Consider the following 27981-nt stretch of genomic DNA (forward strand, 5'->3'; position numbering starts at 1 on the left):
AATTAAAGTTTGCTAGAAACTGCATACAACAACAAAGACAACAACAACAACAACAACAACAACAAAATACTTTGAATTGAGTTGAAAATTAAAAAAAAAGAACTTAGATCAAACTTCTAACTTAAACGGTAATTTTCGTTTTTAAATAAAACATAATACAAAATATTATTGTAAATTTTTATAATAAGATTTTAAAAAGCAAAGACGGTCAATACTCCCATTACTCAATCTGATTCTTATTTCAGTAATGAAATGTCCTGCTACCGAGAATGTTCTTTCCGATTCAATTGATATGAGTGGAATCGTATTTAATGCATTTAAGAGAAGACAGATGTTATGTGTTTTTTCACCTGTCGACTGGAAGATTTCTAGTTTGTTTTCGAGATTATAGTACTTCTTTTGTTCTCTAGTAATCTTGATTTGTCTGCCTCGGCTGCTTTAATAGCGGCATCGAGCTTATAAAGCCAGATAATTCGGCAATTCGTTTGGCTTTAATAATTAGGTTTATGAAGAAAAACTTCATACTTGCAGACTTCATACTCGTTTGTATCCTTGCCCAATTTGCACAACCTGGCGTTACGCAGTTATTGAAGCTACTGGGGATGGTTAAAAATTCAGACAGCATAAGCACAATTATTCCAGATATTACAGGCTCTGACAAGTAAAGAATTTTCAGAGTGCTGCCACAAATAAGCTTCATATTGATTATTGACCATTTGTGACATGCCATAACGAGGAAAAATAAAAAAAAAACTAATAAGTAGGTTTAAAATTAATAAATACAAATGTATTCTGACAATCATTATACTTTCTATTGGCAAAATTTCCACAACCTTAACATAAAATAAGCAAAAAGTGAACTTTTAAGAAATTTGCGGAATTTCCCGGATGAGAAGAATTTCCCGGGTTAAAAAAACAACCGGGATCCCGGGATCCCGTTTGAGAAACTCTAGAAGCTAGTGTATCGCATCCGCAGATCAATCAAACACGTTTTATATATAATTTTATTAATATTCTAACTTGTAGTATTATAATATTATGAAAAAAGAAGTAATATTAAACTCGTTTAATAAAACGGATATTATTTCAAAAAGGTATTTTCATTTAAATATAATTTATCTTGAATAAAATTTTCAAGCTCATTCCCGCAACGCGAGTTTATAAAATTTTGTTATTATAATTTTTATTTTATAAAAATTTATATTACAATTCAATAAAATTTCTGTAAGAAAATAAATTTTATATAATTAAACTATACGAATTTAATATATCGAATTTTGAAAAACCAGACGACAATCATAAACGAATTCTTCTGACAATACGTGGCGCTTTATTTTGCGAACAAACAAATGGGGGGAATGAATTGCAATCTTTCGAAATTAATGTAAAAGAAAATAGATTTCAAAATTAAAAATGATGACAACTTAATGAAATGTACAAGTTTGGGGTTAACAAACGTTAAATTTTATAATAATTGACATCGAAAAAAACCATTTTTATTCGTTTAGAGGTCAATAAACAATTTTGTAAAAATCGCCCGAGTCTATAATGCTTTTGTTTAGTTGAAAATCTTTCAGATAATGGCCTCGAGTTCACAACCAAAACATTTTAAATCTCTTATTGAAAAATTTTGCGCCATTACAGGTGAGAACATTTTCTTTTAAGTTTATTTAAAACAAAAAAAATTTCCCATCTTTTTGTTAAGAAACAAAAATTCTTTAAAGAAGTATGCAAATGTCAAACAACTTTGCATTTAGTTGAAGTAAACAATGTTTAAATTTCTATATTTGATGTTTCAAATTAAAAAGTATTTGATTGTTTCTAAAATTATTCAATGTCACTGACTCAGCATATAAATAGACAAAGTATGCAGGATTATTTAAATCTTGAATCCCAAATGTTACAGGATCCTAGTAAGCTCTTTTATAAGGTACTGTATAATGCTTATTTTCGTTATTTTGAATTATATATAAACATCACATAATGAATTTGACCAACATATATTTTATATTTCAAATATATTTATATTTTTTGACCATTTTTGGATGTTGGATTAATGATGGTACTTTGTGTTGAAGATGATGTTTTGTTGTTAGAGTGCAGCTTTTGTGTTGTAAATTTTTTGGAAATGACATAAATCTATGTGCTGCTGGTGATTTGTGTTTGTGTTTCGGATCTCGAGCATATTCCACGAGAAAATTGTTTTTGCGTGTAGGAAAACCGACTGGATGCGCAAGTGTTGGCGATAAAAGAATACGCCTTTTAAAATTCTGGCGACTTGGATTTAGTCTGCACAGAGCACCAAATCTGTAAACGTAAAAGATACGTAAGAAATGATTTCTTATGCTTGGAGGTTGCTATTTGAAATCCCTTAGCAATGTATTTTTTTCCAAATACGTTTTCTTGTTTTGATTTTAATTTATTTTTGATTGATGATTTAGTTGTTTATTTTATTTTATTTTGACTATAATGTTTAAATTTTGTAAATGTTTATATATCCTAATGGTTTTAAATTTTACCAATGTTTTGTGATTTAAAAGTTTTATTCCTTTTTTTTATTTTAGGTTCATTTCATTGTTCTTTTGATGTTCATTTAAGAACAACCCAAGAAAGGCTTTTTGTCCATATTTAAATATGGACAAAATGTATATTCTGAATAAATCTAAGTTGCTGGAATTTCAAAGATATAGCTTATTTTATTGCTGTTAATGCTTTTTATGTGTAACTTGAAATTTCTAGTATGTGATATATTTAATGTATTGGGTTGTTTGGAAAGTAATTTTGTTTTTTCCATAGAAAAATAAATGCAATATTCTTATAATAAATAAATATTTTATTGAATTATATATTGACCATTTTGGTCAAATACCTGTTGTCATTGTTTCTGGTAGTAGCATGATTTCACATTCATAAAAATTTTGATCGTTGTTTACAAAAAACTGATCCAAGTGATTTTTGACAATGTCATTTCAAGTAAATGTCTTACAGTTAAAAAAAATTTGTATAGACCAGAACAAGTAATAATCTGAGTGTGCCCGATCTGTCGAATATGGTTAATATGACAATACATCCCATCTAAAGCTATAACAGTTTCTGACGAGTTACCAAACTTGTGTGAAATTTGGCATTATCATGGTAAAACACTACACTTTGTTTGTTGATCAATTCTGGTCTTTTCTGTTTGATGATATTACTTAATTTGTTTACTCGATGGCAGTACACTTTTGAATCAATTGTTAAATTGTCTGGTAAAAGCTCAAAAAAAAATTTATTTAAAATCCCACCATAGAGAGCATCTCTCGTTAATAACATGTGGAACCCATATATCGAGCTTTGAAACGGAACCAATTCGTTTTAAGTAATAATAAACGGTTCAGTTTAACAGATTTAATCTCTTAGTGATTTCACGTCTTGTTATACGGCAGATTGCTTCAATCAGTACCTTTATTTTGTTTTCATTGGCTTCAAATGGCCATCCAGAATGTGGTGTATCTTCGATATTAAAATTGCCAGAGTGCAATTTTGTAAACCAGTTTTGGCACTGTCTTTCTCTCAACACATCTTCTCCAAACGTCACCACAATTTTTTCTTGTTTGAACAGCATTTTGATTTTTTAGTTATAAAAAAGTAAAATATGCCGTAAATGAGGCTTTCGATTTTCCATATTTGATGGGTCACCGGAAAAAAACAATTGTACAGAATCAAACAAAATTTTTTACAAATAAGCCTTAAAATGTCAGCTGTCGAAGTATATAATGAAAATGTGGTTTAAAATAAAATTGGCTGGTAAAAATACATCTAATTCCTCTAGTAATAAAAAAATGAAATTACTTTCTGAACAACCCAATATTTTACTAGTATACAAGAATTACAGGCTTGAAATATGTTCTGGATCACTTCTGGATTTATTTAAATTAAAATAATTTAATTATTAGCCTATTGATTTAAAATTCTATTTGTTTGAATGTTAAATATGTAATAATTTGTAACAAAATTCATATCTTAAATTTTTTTCCATATCATTGTTACTAGAAGTAAACAACTTATCATTTATTTTATGGTGCATTTATAAGTAGATAATTAAATATGTATCTACATTAACAGTTGGCTTTGCAAATGTATCTGCAAATTGTTACGTATATAACTGACTGCTATCATAGTCCCGATAATAGGAATTTTTATTTTGACATTTGATCTTATATATTATTTATAATAATTTTGTTAAAATTATATATTTTGACTATTTTTTTATAATTATGACAAAAATCTAGAAAAATAACAAAAATATTAGACAAAATAGAATATTTAATACTTTTATAATTTAAACAAGACAAACTCATGTGAAGTATATAAAAAAGTATTTCAGGTGAGTTAGTCATTCTATAATTTGTAATTATTATTAAAAACATTTAATGCTTTTAATAAATAATTGAATAAATAGAAAGGAGATGAAAGAGGTGTTTAGATGAAAAGAAGACTGTTCAAAAAATTATATGAATTCATGGTGCACTAAGAACAATTGATGATAAATGCCAGAGATCTATAGTGAAAAGCTCATTTTAGAGCCTCCAGTGAGATAAAAATTTATGAATCCAAATTTCCTGAGTGTTGTGAATATATCACAGACTCAATGTATTGTATTTCTTGAGTTCTGTGACACAATTCTAAGATGTTTTGTAAAATTTGAAGTTGAATTTTAAGATTTTTCTACAAAATAAAAAATTTTTAAATAATTAATAGTTTTTTTTTGTTTTGTAATGAGAAGTTAAAAACAACACAAATGCCATGAAACAGGTAAAGCTTGCTGTTCTATTTCTTTGTTTTTCCGATGCAACATTAAAACAACTTTATTTTCTTATAATTTGTCAAAAAGATCTTTTTTTATCATGCTATACTTTTGATGGAGAGGGTTCAGGATGTGCTCCATCTACAATTTTTTAAATATAAACAACTTTGTAAAAAATATTTATAATACAATTTATAATGTATTTATTATTATTTTTTAATTTTTCAGGTATATATTATAAGGACAGTAATCAAATATTTTTAAAGCCATTTAAACATTGGATAAATAAATAAAATGTCATCAGGCATTTTAAATGCTAAAAAGCAGTTTAAATTAAATGCACATCATCAGACAAATCTGTTTGAACTGATGTGAGCATTGAGGAATGTGTGTTATAATGTCTTATTGATATGTAATGCATCATGTAGTCTACTTGTGATGACTATTGATTGTTTTTTCAACTGCAAATATAAGATACCATCACATCTAAGATATGCCTCTATTTTGAACTTGTGAAAAAAAGATTTAAAAAATAAGTTATATCTAATAAATTGAGATAGAACTGAGGAAGTACAGTGATTTTATTTATTTATTTTTGCTTGCTTATTACAAAAATCAATTTTTATTAAAAACAAAAAAAAATGTACTATTATATTACTAGGACATATTAACATCTAATCATAGAACCTCTCAGCATCCAGTAAAATGTGGAAAATGAAACAAACCTTTTCGAAATCCATCTGATTCCAGCTTTAGGTTGAAATAGTTTGTTTCTAATTGGAATGCACTGAATAGAAAAACTATTTCAATCTGAAACTGGAATCAGGTGGATTCCAAAAACATTTGTTTCTCTTTTATGTTTTTCTGGATTTCTAAAGGGTTCAACAATAAAAATTGACATCTAATCACAGAACTGTGATTAGACTTGTTGTTACTCTTAAAACAGTATATTTTTTCAGATGTGATCTCATCAGTTTGAAAATTATGACTTGCAAATATTAAGTCTGTAGTTTTTTGGAGTTAATTTTATAGAAATTCTATACATATTTGAGGTGGAGTGTTAGTGAAGCCTCTTCTATATGGTTTTTGTATTGCATTCAATCTCAATATTTGATTGATTGATTTGACAAAGTTTTAGCATTTTCCATTTATTGCATTGAGAAATCCAAAATCATCATAAAAGATGGGGGTGCATGACTTTTTTTTTTCAAGATATAAGAATGTAGCATAAGCATGCATGACAAAATGATATTGCATTGATTGCACAACTTTGTCAGGTGATGTTGCAAGGTAGCTAGCACCTCTTCTATGAGCTTATAGAATTGAGTTTGTTCTTTGTTCTCAAAATTTGATGGGCTTGATGAAACTTTGCCATTTTGCATTAATTGAGATGAGGAATACAAAAATGTAATGATGGTCTATTTAAATTTAAATGTAAAAATTGGGGATCCATGACTTTCTTTTTATTATACAGTGGAGTCAAAATGATATGTCCATGTTCCTTGACACAATTGAACATGCCTAATGGAATTTAGGTGCATGCAATGCCATTTTTTTTTATTTTTCTCTCCTAACAGAAAATAGTCATGAAAAACAAACAAAAAACATAAGAATACAGCAATCACAATTGATTGCTGTATTCTTAGATTCTCTCTCCATATCAGCAAGTGCAAGGATCATCTCTCTGTACCTGTCCTGTGCAAGGATCACCTCTCCTATGGCTGGCAGGTACAGTACATTCTGAGTCAAGAAAAAGCAGGGGCAGAAGTGGTAGGTGCCAGGGCACCAAGATGATGCAGTGACAAAATTCCAAAATTTTACATGAGTGAACTAGTAAATTTACAGAAAACTGTTGCACACAAGTATGAAAAATTATATTAATAAAAAGTGATTTTATAATTTTTAAATTTCTAATGGACTAATGAAAGGCTTATCCAAAAGGTGCCATATTTAAGTTTGCCTCAGTGCAAAATGCTATAGCCATTTAAGGGGATATATGAGGATAGCCTCTTTTGTGGTGGCAAGTGCGAAGTTTGCCTGTCTGCAACTGCCAGGAACAAGGATTGCCTCTTCTATGCCTAACAAGTGCAAGGATTGCTTTTTTTCTTTTCAGCTCTTCAATTCTATTGATATCACAATACAACAAAGTCATACGATATCCTATTCTCTATATTCATAGTATGTGTTCTTAGCAGATGGCTAGATATCTTTTAATGGAGAAAGTATTACTGAAAAAAGTTAAATGCAACAAAATCTTTTGAGGAAAAACTAAATAAAAATAAGTAGTGACTACAATGAGTGTTTATAAAAGTGTCTAACAAGGAGAACCTACGGATTTTGATGATCTTCGGTGTGGAGGTAGTACACCGTGTGAGTGTACTACCTGTAAAATACTAAAGTGCAATACTCAAATGTAATCGAGAAAAATGAACTTAAAGTTTTCTTTAGCACTTTATGTATAAGTTACGCGTACTATGGCTTAAGCATGCTGTGGCGTGAGTGGTAACGCTCCTGACTCGTGCGCTGGCATGCTCGGGTTCAATTCTCTTTTGTAAAATTTTTTTTTAATTCATAAATACTTATAATTTATTTATTATTTATTATTTATTTATTTTAAGTATTTATGAATTAAAAAAAAAATTATACACAAGAGAATTGAACCCGAGCACGCCAGCACACGAGTCAGGAGCGTTACCACTCACGCCACAGCACGCTTGAGCCATAGTACGCGTAACTTATACATAAAGTGCTAAAGAAAACTTTAAGTTCATTTTTCTCGATTACATTTGAGTATTGCACTTTAGTATTTTACAGGTAGTACACTCACACGGTGTACTACCTCCACACCAAAGATCATCAAAATCAGTTTCCCCAAAGCCGTAGGGTCTCCTTGTAAGTATTAGATAGTATGTAATTTAATTAATTAGTAAATGCAATTAAATTAAGAAATGTACAGAGAGTATTAAAAAATTATTATAAAACAATGATGATAAATATTATTTGTTTAAAATTACAAAAATTTAAGGAAATTTTTAATATAGACAATACATAAAAGTGCAACTTTGTCCTTTCTAACTTTGTACTTTTGCACATGCATGAGGAAATTAAAAGTTCCATAGCAGAGTTGACCTTTTCTTAGAAGCTACTTGTCTATCTCAATATGTAAAACTTTAAAAATCTTCCCTCTGGTGATGGTACAATTAAAAAATATTATTTCTTTTTATGATTCAATGTAATATTGAGAATCAATAATAAAGTTAATGGAATATAATGGTGATTTAAATTAATTTTATTGAAAATAATATAAACATGGAATAATAACATTTTCCATTCTTCTATTACAAGTACAAATGAATTGTATATTTTAAAGGAAGTATTATTACTGTATTTAAATAGAAAATTAAAGGTTGATTTGTTTTTCTTGTTTTCAAATTCAGTGACATTAAGCTAATACAATAATTTTTTCTTTTTAAACTTTTCACTGTATGACTTAATTATTTTTTTCTTAAAAATTAAATAAAAATTTGAATTTAACCTGAGTGTGCTTATTACAAAATTCAATAATTTCCTTGGTTAATGTAAACTCTAGAATCTGAAGTTGAACATTCAATAGGTTTTACAATTTTAATGTAGAATATGTACAGTACTTCTGCATACAAAAGTGACACAAAAATAATGTGTTTTGGTTTATCAAACCAAAATTAATTTGTATGAAAATTTTCAACTTTATTAAACACGATAATAATTTTTAGGTGAATATTTTCATATGCTGTATTTGTGATATTGTTTATTTTTCATTTATTTTTCGATCATGAGTAATAGAAAACACTGTAATAAATTGGGATGTATATGTTGCAGCCTTAGAAACAAAGAAATACTAACATTATGTAATTGTTGTAATTGATTGTACATCTAATGTAATTGAACATCTTCCATATTATTCTGTTATCATACTTAGTGACAGTTCCAACACTATCATTTATGGTGAGCACTAAATCTATTAAATTTTGACATCCATTATGGAAGAAAAACAGTAAGCACTACTATTATATGTTCATACCTATAAAATTTACAAAACATGCCTTTTCCAGCAATAACTTTAATCATGGAACAAACATTTTTGGCCAAATTTACAGGCCTGCTTTCAAGTTAAAAGCTGTTCCAAAAATGAAAGAGCTATTGAGTTCTAAAATGGAACAAGTGATTAAAGTTATTGCTGGAAAAGTACGAAATGTGCTTTGAGATTTTATCCAAGAAATTCCAGCTTTTAAGTGTTATTCATACTACACAATACAGCTTGAACCTCACACCAAACATCACATAAAAAGGAAGTAAAAAAAAACTGAGTGCAGGTTGACAATTTTTTTATTTTCACTAGCACTTTTGAACTTATGTTCATCTTCAGGCAAACAAAATTTTTTCATTCATCTGGAGATGTCAGTACCTAAACATCTAAATTTTTAATATCAGTAAGAAAACCTTAATGCAAATTTTTAAAGGCAGATTACTGTTACAAGCATTCTGATGTAAAAGCTCTTGGACATTTTAGCTATATTAAACGATAGTTATTATATTAATATTATTAATTTTCATTTTGAGGTCCATCAGAATGAAAAGTGTCCATTTATTTTAAAATTTTTTGTGTAAAATTCCCTTATATTTTCTAAAAAAGAGGAAACATTCTTTTTTTTCTCTCTTTACACTTTCAAATTCCCTGTATCTACTTGATATTCATAGACTTGGCAATGCTGTGCTGAGAAGATTAGTACTATCAAGTGGTAAACTGTGGAGTTAATCCTTTTCATTGCAGAGTGCATTTGGAATATAAAAATTTAAGTCTATAAAAAGGCAACAAAATGTGTCTAAAATCAAAGGTGGCAAAAGTAGCACAATAGGATTTATTCAGAGAGGCTCTAAAGTCATGTCCATTAAAAATGTTTTTTGGAAAGTGCAAACTTGCAAATCTGTATCTGAAATTTGAAAAGTTTCCAAATTTCAGATACAAACAACCCAAAACATCATATATCATACAAAGAAGTGTATTTTTTTTTCTGATACAAATCTCGTTGATCATCATTAAGAGATTGGATTTGGAAGCAATTTATATTCTTAGAAAAGTATCAATTGCTTCCAAATCCAATCTATTAACCCTTTCAGAACCTCCCCACAATTATCATTCACACCTTCAATTGGAGGTAAGGTGTTAATGAATTGATTTTAAAAAATAAGAACAAAGTCTGAAAATTGATAAATATTTGTAATTTATTGGTATTATTTATCATTTTTTATTTTAATAATTTTTATTGTGTAACAAAACATAATTTCTAATTTCTTTCCAGTATATTAAAATTTTATAAAATTTATTAAGGTATAAATTTATACTTCTGTAACGACTACAGAATTCATTAATTTCCTGCACTTTGATACATAGTTTAATAGACATAAAGTTGGGTAACAAATATAACAGATTTTGGCAAATTTAGGGCTTAAAAACTGTCAACATTGATCATATTTGTAGTAATACTGTAGTATGTTAGTTTTGAATAACAATTAGATAGCCTGATTGATTTTTTACATGGGATTTTTTCCCATGTAAAAAATGGGCTTTATTTGAAGATTTTTAAATTTAACTTTTTGTTAAAATTATGTTGCTATTTAAAACAGTTGCCTTTTTTGTTGAAAGATTGGTTTTAAAATTACAGTACATGTTTCTAAGTCAAGAGTTCATTTTTTTTAAAAACACAGTACAGTACCATTTGTACATCAGAAAATACTGTTTGTTGATTTTATGCTATCTTGTTTTAACTAGGTTTACATCCAAATAATGATAAATGATGATAAAATAAAAAAGGCCATGTTTTGTTTCTAAATTGCTTTTTTTTTTTCATTACATTGAAGTGGATCCTATCAAACATTTTTTTACAGGATGTATATACTATACTTTTTGGCACAGTTTTTGGAATATATCAACTGTGTAAAAAGAGGGATAGTTGTACTCAATGTTTACAGTAAGTAAAATGCTGTTTTATTATGTTGATATTCCATACTGTAAGAAATGTGAGGTCAGGGAATTTGGACAAAGTTGGTCAGGGAAAGTCATGGAATTCAAAATAAAAATTTGAGTAGGAATCCTGTATACATATCCAGTATACACGATTTCATAATACAGGTATCCCTTGTATAACACAGTAGTTATGTTCTAAAAAAGTACCATGTTATGCAAATCTGTGCTATACGAAACAAAAGACTAATAGAAAACATGGGGTTAGGTTCCAAAAGTTAACAAAAGTATACTGTTCTTTTTTATTACTAAGAGATATACATTTATTAAAGCAGTCAATAATTTATTTCCAATCAATAATTAACTAACAATCACAATTAAAAGTACTGTATTATGCGTTAATGCCCTTATTTAACTAAAATTAATATTTTCTTTTGGCAAGGTATTGCCGTCATCTGATCTTCTTTTCGATCTTGATCAGAAATATCAGCAATGTCTTCATTTTGTTATTTTCACCATATAAATTTTTTATGTATGACAAGATAAAAATAGAACAAATTTTCAATTAATAAAATAACGGATTGTTTTTTTTCTAGAATTTGTGTTCTAAACTGAAATTGTTTGAGTTGTAACAGTTCAAGTACCGAGATACCGCTGTATTTCATTTGTAATTTTTACAAATGATTACTTACCTACAGTTAAAAAAAAGATTAAAAACACTTAGTAAAGTTTATTTAAACATTTTTAGGTAAATACAAAGATTAAAATATAGAAACAAAACAATGACAATCTTAAAGCCTAAAATCTGAAAGCAATGATACCTGGTTGATAGGAAAGCTAGGAAAAGGAATAAGAAGGATTTCATTGTCAGTTTTCAATAAACCTGATGAACGACACAAAACAAATTGAAAAATTCAATATTCTAAAATCCATGGATAAATTTGAATGAAAAAATATTGAATAAAGGAGTTTGCACTTAAAAGTTGTGAAATTTTGTATAGAGGATTTCCCAAATTCTTGAACTGTATTAGAGTGAAACCGGAAACAGTGTTGTATGGGGGGTTTCTCCAACTTTTTTCGAACCATGTTAAAGTGAAGCCACGTTGTACAAAGGATACCTATACTTTTATTCATGTATATGGAAAAGTTGATCATGTTAGCTTTATTGTTTTTAACATTAAAAGTGATCTAGAAATTTATTTATATAAACACACAAATACATGCATATATGCACACCTCTGTAGCATTGAAATTGAATTTTTGTTGAAGTTGAAATTCAAATATTGAAAGGTTAAAGTTAACAGATTTAGTTTTTGGCTTAATATTTTATATAACAAATTTATTATTTTATATTACCAAATTTAATCTATATAGTTAAAAATAATAAATTTTCATTTTACTAATTTAATTTTTTTTTAATCTTTCAATCTGAATATTCTTAATATTAGGTGCTGATGAAAATGCAGCAAAGAATTTGCTGGAAATTTGTAATGGTAATTTAGAAGTTGCTATAAATATGCATTGTGATTATGGAAGTGAAACTGTTCAAAATCCTTCCAGAGGTTCTTCATCAAAGTGAGTTAAAACAATTATTATTTGCTTTTATTTTTATTTGAATCAAAATATAACAGTTTCTGTAAATATTTATACAAATTAAAATACACTGTTTTATGTGAATATCACAAAATATTTATTTATTTAAAGAAAATTGCAGTTTCATTTGAGCCATCTTCTGTTTACAAATTGATTTTGTTTGATTTGTAAACTAAAGATGACTCAAATGTATCTGAAAATGTTTTTGGTTCTGCATAAAGCAGTGTGATTTTAATGGTTAAAATTAGTTCCAGGTTTTGTATACTGAGGATTTAAATAAATTTATTGTTAAGGTTCAAATATTTTTGTTGCCAGGTGACATTGTAAAACCCCTTCATTTACACATGTATATATATGAGACCCCTTTGTTTAGACACACACTTTTTTTTCCTTTGGGTTACACTAAGAACAGTGGTGGATTCAACTGTAGTTTTGTGTATCTCATGCCTTTGTTTGTAGTCTCTATACCTTGAGTTAATAGAACAACATTTATCTGTATACAGTATTTGGTGTAAATTAGTCTTGTTATGCGTTCCTGTTTTATTTAAATACAGATTTATATATCGAGATGAAGTAAAACTGAAAATTTGAACAGTGTTACTAAAAATATTAATTACTAGATTATACATTTTTTCATCAGTTATTTATTATGAAGACAGAACAGGATGAAATCATTAAAAAACAGGGAAAATGTAAAGTACTGATTTCAAAATTGCATTTACTAAAATTAAATGGTGAAACTGAAATTTAAAAATCTACAGAATGGTTATCTTCAAATTTGTTGCATTTCATTGAGCATAACAATAATTTTTTTTAATAACTATAATGCAGAATTGTTGTATTATAGTCCAAGGATAACTTGTTTAATTTATTGAAAATAACATTATATTTGTTGCATTTTATAATTGTATGCATTACTATAATAGTTTCAGATGAATTATTACTTCAAGAATTAAAATATACTATAAAAATTTTTCATAAATGATCTTAAAAAACTTTATTATTTAATGTAGCCATACATACCTTAATTCTAATACACAGTGCAGCTGCAAGCTGAAGAAAGTTAGATAGCATGTTGTTTATTATAATAAATACATTATTTATATGTTGAATTATATCTATGGGAGAGAAAAAAAGATTGTTGTGGACTGAATTTTGACTGTGGCCATTTGTTGAATGGTAAGATCAATAATGCCCAAACTATAGTTTGTAGGTCATACCACCCTTTAAAGATATTTGAAGCATCAGTTACAAGTGATCAAAAAACCAGTAATTCATAAGTTATACAATTCTCTATTTAAATTGCTCTTTGTTATTTCAAATGAAAGGAGAGAGTGCTTCATTTTATAGATAGTCATGTATATATGTTGGATGAGACTTGTTCTTCAAAGAATATTTTTTTTATCTAGGCTACTTAAAATATATAAAAATGTTTGTGAGCCACTTATCTATGACTTACTTGCAATTTGGCCCACCAATCAAAAAGTTTGAGCATTGCTATTTTAGATCACTTTTTCTTGAAACTTGTTTAATTTAATATTTTTTAAATAAAGATTTAAATTTATTCATTTATTTCCTTTAAATAAGTTGAGAGGTTGTAAATTTCCTGTTAAGTTTTTCTATGCTTAATGTTTCCATTTTATAATTTTGTAACACACTATGTTTGTAATAGGGGGGGAGAAATTGTGATGTGTTCATGTTCAACTTGCCAACATGTTTGCTTTCTTATCAATGAAAAGTTGTAATAGAAAACATATAAAGATCATATTTCCACATCACAGTTTTAGATGTAGAAAGAACCATTTCATATTTTTCAAAAACTTTATTTATGCATTATGTTTATAATACAGTTTATCAAGGTATTTTGTAACAGATTGTGTGTCACAGATTTTTCCTTTACCATCATCATGAAGCTTGTTGCTGATAGCCATCATTTTTAGGTAGAAAACTTTTTTATTGGCTGACCACATCTATCCACGACATCTGTATTCATGAAAAGTATGATTGACAACTATTTCATTTCATTCCATTATTTTACCATTTGTAAACTTGCTTCTGCTAAGCAATAATCTCTCTAGGTCTTGCTTTGCTGGAAAATGCCTTACAGACGAAACTAGTCTTAATACAGTCAAAAAAATGATGAAGAATATTTTAAGAATAATTGTTTGAATAGTAATGAAAAATTAAATATATTATAATAATAATAATGTTTACTGTTACTTATCATTAACAAAGACAGATATCTCTGCTTTTTTGTGTAGATTTTTTCTTTTGTATCTAGTCCTAAATTTTAGGCTGCCAGTAATTGTAATCAGAAACAAGAGCTCTGTATTTTGTAGGTATTATCCACTGTAAAAAGAAAAAGGGAAATGCATTGTTTTGAATTTGAGTTGTTAACTACTAAACTATTCAAATGAATCTTTTCATATAATTAATTAAATTTGTCTAACAGATATTAATTCTTAATTTACTTTCTTGGCTATTATAGAATATAACAGAAGGAAAATATGACAATTAGTCAATTTTGACTTCCCTCAGTTTTTTGTATTTTTGACATTTTGACATTTCATATACTCAAAAAGTGTTAATAAAAACTCTTGCAAAATTCTGTGTTCAGCATCTATTTGGCTGTATATATCAGGATCCCTGGACCAAAAATATTGAAATTGGCAGGAATATTTCTATATGTGGAGCATTGATATTATCACATTTTGGAGATTATAAGTCAAGAGGGTAGTGAGATAGAAGAAGTCATGCATCATATCTCAAGTAGGGACCTAGTACTGTTTGACTTATTGAAACCCATGTTCTATAACCCAAATCCAACCAACCAACAAATAGTTTTTTTAACAATGTACCCATACTCCAAAAATAAGGCTTTTTAACTTTTTATAACAATTAATAATATAAAAATTATTTTTTAATAAAATCTCATAACATAGCCATACCCTTAATGATTTTTAAACTTAAATATTTTTTTTTGAGAAATAGAGAAATTTCTCATAATACAATGTTACTCCTGTTAAGCTTTTATTATTATTTAAATTTTATATTATAATGTAACTGAAAATTATCAGATTTCCTCCTTGTTTTCTGAACCATGTATTTGAGTTTCAAGAAAGTCATGCAAGAGCCCTTGCTAACTTTTTTCTTTTTATTTAATAAATATATATTTATTTACAAATTAAACAGAATGTTATCTAATTATATATATGTATTCTTATATCTTCAGAGATGGGGAAGATGTAAGACCACCCATACCACCTACAAGAGGAGTTTTAGTTGATACATTACCTTTTGGTAAATAAATTTTATAAAAGAGAAAAATATTTATAGAAAAATTACTATAGACTATTTTTGAATAGTGTTACTAATATAAATGTGTCATTTTAATTAGGTCCAAGAGGGCGGCAGCAATCGTCTCAATCAATTTTTGATGGTTTTCGTGATTTTCAAGCTGAAGCAAGTATGTTGTTAATTGAATTTTATTAAAATTTACTAATCTTCTTTGAGAAAAGTAATTTTCAATATGATTTGAACATAATTAAATTTTCAGAATGGCAAGAAGAGAATCTTTCTTTGGTAGGAACCAAACTTTCCAAGAAGAGAAAAACTTTAGAAGATTTGTTCCGTCCACCTCTTGATCTAATGCATAGAGGTTCTCTGGAATCAGTAAGATGATTTATTTATTTATATTACAAAATTAGAATCTCGTATATTTAAAATTTTTTTTTTATTTCAATGTTTGTATTGCTACTTGATTTCAGAGTATTGTATATAGTATTTCTCAACAAAAATAACAGTGACATTAGTATATTACACTTGAAGAAGTGAGAAATTATGAAACTATTTGTTTCTGATTTTATTAGTTATATATATATTAAATCAGAAACATATTCTTTTATTAAACATTTTAAGCTATTTTTTAGATATCACTGGTTTTCATTTTTGATAATTTTTTTTATCATTTGAAATAGTGTAATAATGAAAGTACATGTAAAAGGTACAGGTCTGTTTAACAAGAAAAGTGATGAAAAGTTTTAGTGAATGCTTGGCCCTGGGGAAATTTGGCAGGTGATGACATCATATTGTATTCTTACCAAAAATTAGCTTAAATCAGAGGTCACAATTAAGTTTGAATTTTTTAATATGGAATTATATCTTTTATAGACAACTAATATACATTTTAAGATAACAGTTTATGTTTCTAATGATTGTTTTTCAGAATGATAATTGCTTAGTTATTGGTACATCACATACCACACTCTGTCATAATGCACACTGCTTGTTTTTAATCATGTCTTTAGGATCAAAGAAAAGTAAAATTGAAATAATGGTACCGGCAGTTTTTAAAAAATAATTCATTATAATTTAGTGAGCACTGCTTACCATACTTGTTTTGCAGCATCAAGTGTAGTGATGTAAAGCACTGATTTATTTTCAACACAGTATGCTGAAATAATGGGAAAATTATTACAATGGCTTAGGTGCATTATTAATTGCTTAATGCATTTTTACTTTCCCAGCTGTTATATAAAATAGAGGAAAAGTATGGTGATTGGTCAAAAAAATGACACCCCAGAATTTTACATTTTTGTACTCTGACCTTGAAACATTGAGAAATGCAACAAAATTTGGGGATTTTTTCTGTATTTATTCTGGATTTTTGTGTGGGGGGGACAACTTTGTTCACCCTCTTTGAAGCTTAATAACTCCTGTGCTTCTCAAAAATTTCTCAAAAGTTTGCAAGGAGGTTTGTTTATTAAGGGGATTAATGCCATTTTTGTGATTAAAGCTTGACAGGGTGAGGCAATAAAGGGGGTTGTGTGTATCTTCAGTAGGGTCAAACTTAATGACAATTTTATTTGTTGTTAGCATTTTTTACAATTTTTTATAAAACCCATCTCTACCCTCAAAATTCAACTTTTTGCCATTTTATAATACAGCCAAACTTCCATATAATGAAGTTGCTAAATTCTGAAAAAAAAAATTTGTTATAGGGGAATTTTGTTATACAGAAATTACACGTTTTGGTAAATAAAGTATTATTTTAACATAATTTCTTTTTGTTACTTTACATAATTTAAATTAATATGAATGCAGTTTTAATTTTAAGTAAGTTTATATTTGTGTGTTAAAATACTGTATTTACAACTTAGTTTAACTACATTTACGTAAAAAATTGTAATTCTTTGGTAGTACAGAACAATTTAAAAAATGTTCTCTATTCATCATATGCTTCACTCTTAAGAGCATTAAAACTGCTTCATCTACATCGACATAAACACAGGTTCTAGGACGTTTTCCCATAGATCTTGCATCTTTGGCTAATTTCAAAATTGATTCACAGTTTGTTATTATGATTGATAAACTACTTGCAGAAATTCCAAACTTTCCTACAATGTCTTTTTTTTTTGAGCCTTTATCAACTTTCATAACACATTAATGTTTTTAGTAATGCTTGAACACTATATTAACAAAGTGAAGGTTCCTCTGCCTGTCCTCTGTCTCCTCAAGCAGCTTTCTTGAGCAAGTAGGGCCTGAGATGTTTCAAATGTACCGTAGGTTCATAGGAAATAAAAATTCACTCTCAACTCGTTCATTATTGTAGTTGTCCTTCCTACTTTTCTATTACTTTTTTGTCCTTTTTCTCTTTTGCGCCCTTTTTTTCTCTTGAGTTTTGTCATTGCCCCATTGTGGCCTGAAACTCTCAGAAAAATCTTGCTACAGTTACATGCAGTTTATCACAGCACCAACTGTATCGATTGACACACTATCAATCAAGGATAAGTTGGAATAATCAGGAATTGATGTCTCCTTGATAATTTCTATACCGTAGAGAGGCTCTGTCTGCACTTTTCATCTGATCTCAGACCTCATCCGTACCCAATTGTTCTTCCCGGAGGAGGATAACTTCTCATCCTATCGTCAATAGACTTGCCAAGTTCTGAGATCCAAGTGTTATCAGCTGCTAGCCTTGCCCTCCACCTCTTTTACTCCAATCTTCTCTCCAATTTAAACATTTTTTGGGAGCCAACTTATGACCAATCAGAAAGGTGGTTGTGTACGAAGCTTTCTTTTATATCCTCTCTGACCCAAATATGGGTGGTTGTCCTCCCATGTTTACTTGTTTAATTGTAGCCATTTCCATACAGCTGTAAATGGTTTTATGACTGAACTGCACCTGGATCCAATTTAAGAAGCTACAAGATTGCTTTGTTTTTCTCCCAAATTAATAATTTAAATTAATTAAAAAGTAAAAAAAAAGTTTTGTTATATAGAAATTCAACTTCATTATTTAGAAGCAATTTTACATATATTTTTGGCTGAAAGAGCAGTGTATGATGTAAAAATTTGTTATATGGAGAAATTTGTAATATGGAAATTTGACTGTAGTTAAAAATAGAAAAAGTTTTTAAAATAAAATATAACAGATGGCACTACTAAATGTTACCAGGAAAGTTAAGCACTTCATTGCTAGATATTTTTCTGAAAAATGATAAAACCAATGCAAAAAATTTTTATCATAAAGTATGGTATCATTAAGAAAGTAGTAATTTTTTCAGAATTTTGACTAATCTGTTTAAGTTTTTCATTTTAAAGAGTTTGTTGTCTTACAGAAGCTGTGTGACTGCTATGTGGCTAAAGAAATCTTAATGTAGCAAATAATTTTTTGATGGATATTTTGTATTCTGTAATAAATCATTAATGTCAAAAATGAACATTATGAATTGTAACTTGTTTATCAGTTTTATTTTATAGTATCTGATTAAAAAGAAGTAAAGGTATTACTTAACAGGGATAAAAAGACAATAGTGTAATATTTTGCTATTTTCCTTTATATTTATTTTCATTTTATTAGTTTCATTTATTCAATATTATACTTATATTCATGATTAGATCAGATATTTAACTATAAATGTGGGTTTCATTGAAAAGAAATTGTCTTCGACAAGAATTTGTATTTGATCTTTAATGTGTGTGTTTTAGAAATCATTGTACAATATTGACACGTGAAACAAAAATTTATATATATTATAAATTATTATTGTTTTTTATTATATTATTATTTTAAAAATCAAAAATAGTATTATTGTTGCTGAAAAATATGCATACTAATTTAAAACAAAGAAATACAATAAATATTTTGAAAACATTATTTTTTAGGCAAGAGAACTTGGACGAACTACCAATCGATGGCTTATGGTGAACATACAAAATGTCCAAGAATTTGCTTGCCAGGTATTAAATAGAGATGTTTGGAGTAATGCTGCAGTGAAGAGTATTATTTCAGAACATTTTGTATTTTGGCAAGTAAGGAATTTTTGAAGTTAATTTTAAATTAGCTTAATTTTTTAATAATATAGGTCAAAAATTTACAGATATGTACTGTATATAGAGAAATAATGGTTCCATTCAAATTTAACATTTTTTGTTGGAAAATTATAAGATTTATTATATAAATCTTTAAAATTTGTTTGTCTTTGTCTTATTTTTGTTAATAACGATATACAGTAGAGCATCAATTATCCGAAACAATTCGGGACTGGGATTGTTCGGATAAGTGATCATTTACGAAAAAATATATTAAACACAAAACTGTACTGTATATATTTTGTATCACACGTCTTACAAATACATGCCTTGCATAAAATAGTACATTAAAGTAGGTGTACAGTTTAGGTTGGCAGGGAAGGGGAGAGTGCTGCAACACCACAGCACTAGTGGAAATTTGAATTTGTAACTGGAATGCTTTTGGTTAACCGATGTTTCAGTTGATCGGTATTTGGATAATCGATGCTCTACTGTATTATTATTATCATCATTAATTGTTATAGTTTAGTAGTTATATACTTTTAATATTATGATTAAATTAAACATCCTTTTCATTTAATTTATTTCAGCCAATATGAATATTTCAAAACAAACAAATTAGTTTGAGTAATATTTCATTTATTTTTGGAAGAAAAATGTTGAAATATTACATTATTATTATTTAAAACAAATTTCTTGTAGCTAAAAATAGCAAAATTGATAACTGATATTTTTATGAAAAAAATTAAACTGCTTTGAGAAAAATGCTTTTATTTTTTGAACATTTGATTATTTTTTATGATGAACTACTTTTCATTTGAAATAAAATCAAAACAAGAAATAAAGTTTTGTTAGATGTTGGAAGTTATCATTATCATTTAAAAAAATTATAAAATATTCTTTAAGATATAAATTTTTTATTTAATTTTATATAAATAAAATTCTTCAAATATTGTAAACCTTGATCTGATGAAATAAAAATTTTGTATTTAGGTTTATTGTGAAAGTGAAGATGGTCAGAGGTATATACAGTTTTATAATGTCACTGAATATCCTTACATTGCAATTTTAGATCCTAGAACTGGTAAGCTATTATTAATTAACAATATATATAACTAATTAAATGAATAACTTTGATATTCAAAGTTTTAAATTAAATAGTCTGGAATTAAAATATTTTATTTTTCATTATTTATTAAACTTCATTTATTTCTAAAAAAAATGAAATAAATTCTGTAGAAAATAAAATAATATTTTGTTCTTTTGCTCGCTTTTAAACAAATTAATCAAGTTTTTAATAAATACATGATTTTAGGTGAAAAGCTTGTTGTATGGAACAATATCGACTCTGTTTCATTTTGTGATTTAGGTATGTATTATAATTAATAAAATAATGTAATATACATTTTTAATTTTTAAATGTTTCTTTATAGTTACTGAATTCCTTAGTCACCAACCCTCTCCTGATGGTACAAGTTCAAATAAAAAATTAAAAGTGGTAATATAATTACAATTATTATTTATTTATTTACTTATTTTAATTGTTAAGTATTAAATATAAATTTTATTGTATATTGTTTTAATTAGTATTAATTTTGCAGGAAAGTATTGTAGATAAGAGTGAAGAACAACAACTTAAAGCTGCAATAGAAGCTTCTTTAAATGAAACAGTTTCGAAATTATCTGGAAAAGGATCAGATTTATCAGATGATGATGATGATACTGATGTAGAAACATTTGAATCTGATTCTGAAAGTAGTCTACCAAATAATCAAGATTCCAAAAATAAACATATCAAAGAAAATTCAAAGCATTGTGAAAATAATGAAAATGTTAATGATAAATCAGCTTCTAACTGGAAAATGTACTTAGGAAGTAATGAAGGTAATTTTTTTAATCTTATTTTCTAGAATTAATATATTTATAACTACAGTAAATCTAAAAAATAAAAATAAATGCAGATTATAAGTTCAAAGCTATTTCTTTAATTGAAAAGATTACTAACAACAGTTTTGATTTAAATGAAATAGAATTGAGATCTTCGAGAAAATGATGTTTCATAACAAAATAACAATTATAATTTTATAAAGAATTTATGCTAAAAATTTTAACATTCTTTGTATCTATGTTAATATTATACTTCCAAAATATTGACAATTTTATTTCAGTTAAAAATTTAAGAAACTTTGTAGTATTCTTGTTATTGAAACAGTATAGTTAAAATTTTCATGTTAATTTTTGAAGTTGTGTTATCAGATTTAATTAAATAACCAGGGATTCCTGTATGTAGCTGTCAGAATGTTTTTAGCAGGTCATTTTTAATATGTATTAAATACATACATACAATCACCCAATTAATTTTAATAGATATAATGTATGTTTGTTTAATATTTTGCAGTTAGAATTTACAAGTTATGAATTATTTAGTGTAAAAACTTTTAACTATTTATCAGAATTAAAATTAATGTATTTAGTGAGAAGGAAAATATTTTGTTTCAAAAAGTTTTCTAAGAAAATATTTTAAAAAAATGTAGAAGAGAGAAAAATTTCAAATAAGATGAAGCTCCTCACAAACTATATTAAGACAACAGACAAAATATTTCCGTTTTCATAATTTTTCTGTTTTATTTAAAATAACTTAGTAAATATATTTAAATTAATCTAAAGAGAAATCTATTACTTCATGTGATAGATATATTTTTATTTCTTTTCTTTTAGAATTCTTTCTCTCAAAATTTTCAGTATAAGATTAACTTTTATGTAATTATTTACATAACTTTTATACCATTCTATCTATGAAACTACAGCTAAATTATATTGATATATTTAAATAATTTTAATACATAATGTACTGTTTTAATTTTTATAAAAAAATGTCGGTAAATATTTTATTATGAATTTGTTATGAATATTACCAATCAAAATTTAATATGAAATATTTGAAATTAATTTATTTGGATTTTATTTTTCAACTGATAAGTAATTTAAATTTATTAATTTGTTTTTACTTGGTTTATTATTTGAGAAATCTGCAGTATTAGGATTATATGTAGTTTCTTGTTTGTTGTAAATCCCATTGCAAGAACACAACTGATTCCATGTATCCAGATAAATTTTTTTATAATAAATCAATTATTACTATATTTTCATGGAATGATCAGCATGCTGCATAAAAATGGAGGAGACCAGCATGCTGGTTAAATTGAGACTAAAATATAAAATTAATCAGACCTAACAAAACTAGTTGTTAATTAAACATTAAAGAAAACATTCTTCCGAGTACAATAAAATAAAAACATTGTAATTTGACCGACTTGTAAACAAAAACTCTTCCTGATTTTAAGACAATAAAACAATGACTTGTAGCAGCAGCAGCAGCAAATTTTACACAAAGCCAATGTTAATCAGTGTAAACTGAGATAATTTACAGCCAGTTTCTTAAATTTAATATGTTTATTTTTGTGTTTTTGGATCAAATAATAAAATACACATAAAAAAAAGCACTTTCGGAACTTCAAGAGTATTTTATGTTGTTAGAAAGACAAAATGGAAAAATGTATACATGGCATAACATCATAGTTTTTGATGTAATGCTTACAGTTTCACAGGTTTAGAATAAAAATGCATTTGTTTTTATGTGACATAACTCATTCGTTTTTTTAATGTGCTCTCTAGAGAGGGATGTATAACCTCACTTAAACTGGCATGCCGGCATTTCCTTGTATAAACCAGCATGCCAGCTTTTACCATATGGAAATATCTGATTTCATGTTCTCACCAGATAGATTGGCATGCTGGTCATTCCATGAAAATATGGTATTTGTTATTAATTTATTCTTTAACTTTTCTTCCTGTAGATGCAATAAATACGAGACATGATAAATATGTCTGTAATGACTTGCTTTGAATTCTTTTCTCTCGCTCTCTCCTGCAAAACAAATCAAATATTGAATTTGACATGTGACTTACATCAGGACATGTCCTGATGTAAGTCACATGTCATAATCATATCATCAAAGCAAGAATTTCATGTGTAAATACTGCCAAAAGAATTTATGGTATAAAAATTAATTTTAAATTGTTTTCATTTTTAAAAGAAACAATTACTATTGTAACAGAATCAAACCATTCATTAAATCTGATTAAAACTTTCCTTTTGTAAGTTTATTTTGATTAAGATATTTAATATATGATAAATGACTTGGATTTTATGAGATTTATTAGTAGCTATTTATAATAGATGTATAAATAATTCTGAAATATATAAATAAATCTAATAATATGCTCAGGCCAAATTAATAGTCATGCTTATTTTTTGCACTTACTTCAGGTACTACTGATCAAAACAGCATGAAACTTAATGTACAAGCAGAAAACATTGTATTCTTTATGCAACAAAACAATTATAAAAGCAAAAATTTGATCTAAATTATGTTAAACCAAAAACAAGAAAGTGCTGAGCATTATTGTAAATTTTTTTTTTTCTTCACAGAAAAAGGCTAATGTGTACGGTTGCCTCCTCCATGCACACACTGCACAGTGATTGCTCAAGCTGGTTATAACATTTATTAGCTCTGTTGGGAGCAAATCCCCATTCTTGAACACGAGTAACTTGAAGCTCCTGGAGTGTTCTTGATGCAACTCATCTCCTGCCCTGAAGTATTCCACATGTTCTTTGGTATTCAGATCCAGAGATCTTGATAGCCATTCCATGTGATGAATATCTTCACTGTCAAGAAAGTCATTGACAAATGCAATCCTATGCATGGGCATTATCATTCATGGAAATAAAATTTGTACCAACAGCATTTTGGAAAATCTTACTTGGGGGTTCCAAAACTCTCTCTCTACCTCATTGCAATAATGGTACACCTGACCAATTTAGAGATCAAAGTGGCCATTAAGCATAATGCCACCCCAAACTCATCTCTTTCTATGATATTCATGGAACAGTATTAGATTTCCTGCTTTCTCCACATTTAATTAATCCAAGAATCATTCTGTACACTTTCTGAACATGTCATAAAAATTGCCTCCATTCATTCAAAGTCTAATGTCAATGTTCTAGAAACCATCTTAAAAGATTCTTCTATGCACAAGAATCAATGGAATGCAACATACTGTGGGTGTCTGCCAAAAAGATCATTTGCCTGAAGCATTCTTCTGTAGATAGATTGTTGTGAAACTTTTATACCAGTGGCCAACTAGGCATTCTTCTGTTACAATACACTGTTAACATTGAATGGCAGTCCTATTGAGGGGTAGTAACTCTTAGATGTCTACTTCTTCATTGATGCTCAGCATCATCTGTTTTTTAAAATCTGGCCTAAAGCCTGGATATGACACTTTGCATATTCAGAGTCCTAAACATATCTGTTTGCAACTGGACTGCTTCTAGCCTTCCAATAATTACTCTTTTCATAAAATTGTTTGTATGACATCTTTGTGGAATTATCACTGTCAGTAAAACAGCAAAAGACTGTTCTTGATGGTTAAATTGCAACAGAATCAATGCCTTGCTACTGCTGTATTTATGGAGCCTGCATTTTTTGCATAAACTTTGTCTTTTTAATTTTTGCTCTATGAATTGGACCATTAAGTTATTATACACTCATGTTTAAAAAGTAAGCATATGTCTGTACATCTGTAGCTTTATACAAACCACTTCTTATTGATGAATGTACTGTATATTTCTATGGAAAAGTGTTTAAATTGAGATTTTTCTAAGAACAATCCATTCATCTTTAGCAAGTGAAATTTAATAATTTTTTGAGCTTCAATTCACTTATATTCAAGAAAATAAATTATTTTCAATGGTATGGCTTCTCTTTTCTTTTGAAAGGTTAAAACTAGTAATAATTAATACACTTTCTTTTCAATGATTTTTAAAAATTTTCATAAATGAACGTTCTGCACGATTAAGATTGATTATTTATAATGAAACTCAAATTATTGTTATTTTGTTATGTTATGTACTAATAAGAAAAATGTTTTGAATTGTGTCTGCATTTGTTGAATTAAGTGTTAATATGAAACCAATTCCAAAAAAATGCTTTTCTTTGCAGCCGATTGATTTTATCAACATTCAAGTAAAGCACAGAGTATATATAGCCAATATATATATATATATATATATTCCTATATTTCCTATTTTGTGTTTAAACAAATTTAGTTCAAACAAAAAAATATTTTGTGGTTGATCATTTATAAAATCAGAAATTTAACAATTAATTTGTAAATGATGGTATAATGTGTAATTGTAAATAAATTTCAAGTAATGTACGTGTAGATTGACTGAAAAATTTAAATTTTTCTGCGTTATCTGTTTTGTTATCTCCTTTGTTATTCTGTTGTAATTATATATATCATGTTTTTAGCTCCAATAAAGTTTAACTAAAATTCAACTTCTTGATGCACTTACTATTTGATAAATGTGCAGAAAGAATTTTATATATTTCAATTGACAACTGAAAAAACTTTAACTCGAAAATAGGGAACATTTCAAATCATACAATCAGTTTGAAAATTATTTTTTTTAAATTCCAAATTATTAACAAAAATTTTGATTTAAAAATATTAATTAACATATTTTTCTCTAAAGAAGTACTTACATAGGTATTGATTCATAGTGCTTGAGTACCCACTTGAAAATCTCCATCTTCTATACAGGAATTTTTCTTTCACAGTTAAACTTGTGATGTGATATTGAAGGAGTAATAGAAAATTGTCTAAATTTAATAGAAATTTTTTATCACTCCTCCAATATATTTGATCCCAAAATAATTTTTGACGATTAGAAATCAAGTCAAAATTTTAATGATATCCTAATTATTAGAAATGTTTAGAAAATTACAGATAATTAAAGTTTTATTGATTTTTAAACAAAATTTAATATCAATTTGTTTTTTAAATATTATGCTTGGTTAATTTTTATTTTGAAGATTTTGTAGAGATTTATTTTATATTTTTATTTCTTTAAATAACCTATTTTAAAATATATTATTATTCTGTTTGTTAACAGAAGTCAACACATAGACGATGCTATTTTATAACATATTTATTTTATTTATTATTTTAAAGATGTAATTTAAGTTTATTAATAATTTAATTGTTTAAAATAATTTTTTATTTTTATTTTAAACGTTTGAATTTATTTAAAAAAAAATTATTTTCAATCATAAAAAGTCCCTTTAACTTTTTTTTTCTAAATAAAATTTCTACAGATCCAAAGTCAGAATTGATAATACGTTTTCCCGATGGTAGGCGTCAACACATAACATTTCCTTGTTCTTCTCAGTTACAGGTTGGTCAAACAAAATTGATTTTATTAATTTAATAACCATGTTAATGTAGCAATATTTTGTATTAAAGTTAATCAGAATTTCATTTTGTGTCCTAGGCGCTACTGTTATATGCCGTATCTTCCGGTTATCCTGCCGAAACTTATGAATTAGTTACACATTTTCCACGAAGAAGGCTCTGTACTCTCGACAAAGAGCAAACACTGAAAGAAGCAGGACTTTTTCCCAGGGAGACGATATTTATCCAATTAAAAAATGATTAGCCGATTGATTTATTATCATTTTACCCACAAATTAACAGCTTTTTACAGATAAGAGAAACAAACTGTGCCAACAAAACAGTAATACATCCGATTACATGAAAGACAGTAGTTGTTCAGTATTAAATTTATTTTATACTGAGGTTTTGTTGTGGTTATATATACAGGGTGGGCCAACAAAAACGAAACGGCAGAGTTAACAGATAACACATTATCAGCCTTAATTTTATGATCAATTTTTTTTCCTTGCATGATTTCCGAGATGTCCCCCTCGAGAATAAAATCGACCTGTCAGAGCGATTTGCTTAAATACAAATCCAACTATCCAAAAACTCTGCCGTTTCGTTTTCGTTGGCCCACCCTGTATATATATTTGCCCCTTTTCAAATGGCAATTTTTGCCTATGCAGGCTTTAATATATTTCAATAAGATACGCAACACCAGCGTAATTTTTTCAAGTTTTATTCACGTTAATTTTTAATATTCACAGTACAATATTTTATACACAAGGTGCATTTTTTCACCATAAAATTTTTGCTCACGATTCGGTGTTCGACGGGACACCGAAATATTTTGTACCGCGATTCATCTTATATAATTACAATTACATAATTAAAACTGCCGAATACCAAGGATGTAAATAGTTAATTTCATGTTTGATCCTCTTCATATGTAAATTCCTAAGAATCATATTCATGTGCAATAAAATATAATTTTCAATACGTT

The 27981-nt window shown here is 27.3% G+C and overlaps 1 protein-coding gene across 2 annotated transcripts; it reads left to right on the forward strand.

The window, feature by feature from the left end:
• Window positions 1–1300: 1300 nt before the first annotated feature.
• On the forward strand, window positions 1301–27977 carry LOC136976418 (UBX domain-containing protein 7). 2 transcript variants are annotated; one of them, XM_067271681.1, is made up of 12 exons: window positions 1301–1644; window positions 12236–12362; window positions 15613–15680; window positions 15778–15846; window positions 15937–16052; window positions 19548–19694; window positions 20688–20778; window positions 21010–21063; window positions 21128–21189; window positions 21296–21578; window positions 26918–26997; window positions 27094–27977. In XM_067271681.1, the coding sequence occupies exons 1-12, from the start codon at window positions 1581–1583 to the stop codon at window positions 27256–27258; spliced, it is 1326 nt and encodes a 441-aa protein (XP_067127782.1). In that variant the 5' UTR covers window positions 1301–1580; the 3' UTR covers window positions 27259–27977. The 2 variants fall into 2 exon arrangements, with proteins under 2 accessions (XP_067127782.1, XP_067127781.1); XM_067271680.1 differs by having other exon boundaries at window positions 1302–1644; window positions 21128–21192.
• The last annotated feature ends 4 nt before the right edge of the window (window positions 27978–27981 follow it).

This window comes from Centruroides vittatus, unplaced genomic scaffold, assembly GCF_030686945.1.
Source record: "Centruroides vittatus isolate TY-2023 unplaced genomic scaffold, ASM3068694v2 contig_400, whole genome shotgun sequence".
In the NCBI taxonomy this organism is placed as follows: Eukaryota; Metazoa; Arthropoda; class Arachnida; order Scorpiones; family Buthidae; genus Centruroides; species Centruroides vittatus.

Bases quoted from the DNA above. Each gene is read 5' to 3' on its own strand.
- LOC136976418 (XM_067271680.1), top strand. From the start codon at position 1,581: ATGGCCTCGAGTTCACAACCAAAACATTTTAAATCTCTTATTGAAAAA. The intron at 21,193-21,295 runs GTAATATAATTA...TTAATTTTGCAG, and splicing joins CAAATAAAAAATTAAAAGTG to GAAAGTATTGTAGATAAGAG. The intron at 21,579-26,917 runs GTAATTTTTTTA...AAATTTCTACAG, and splicing joins GTACTTAGGAAGTAATGAAG to ATCCAAAGTCAGAATTGATA.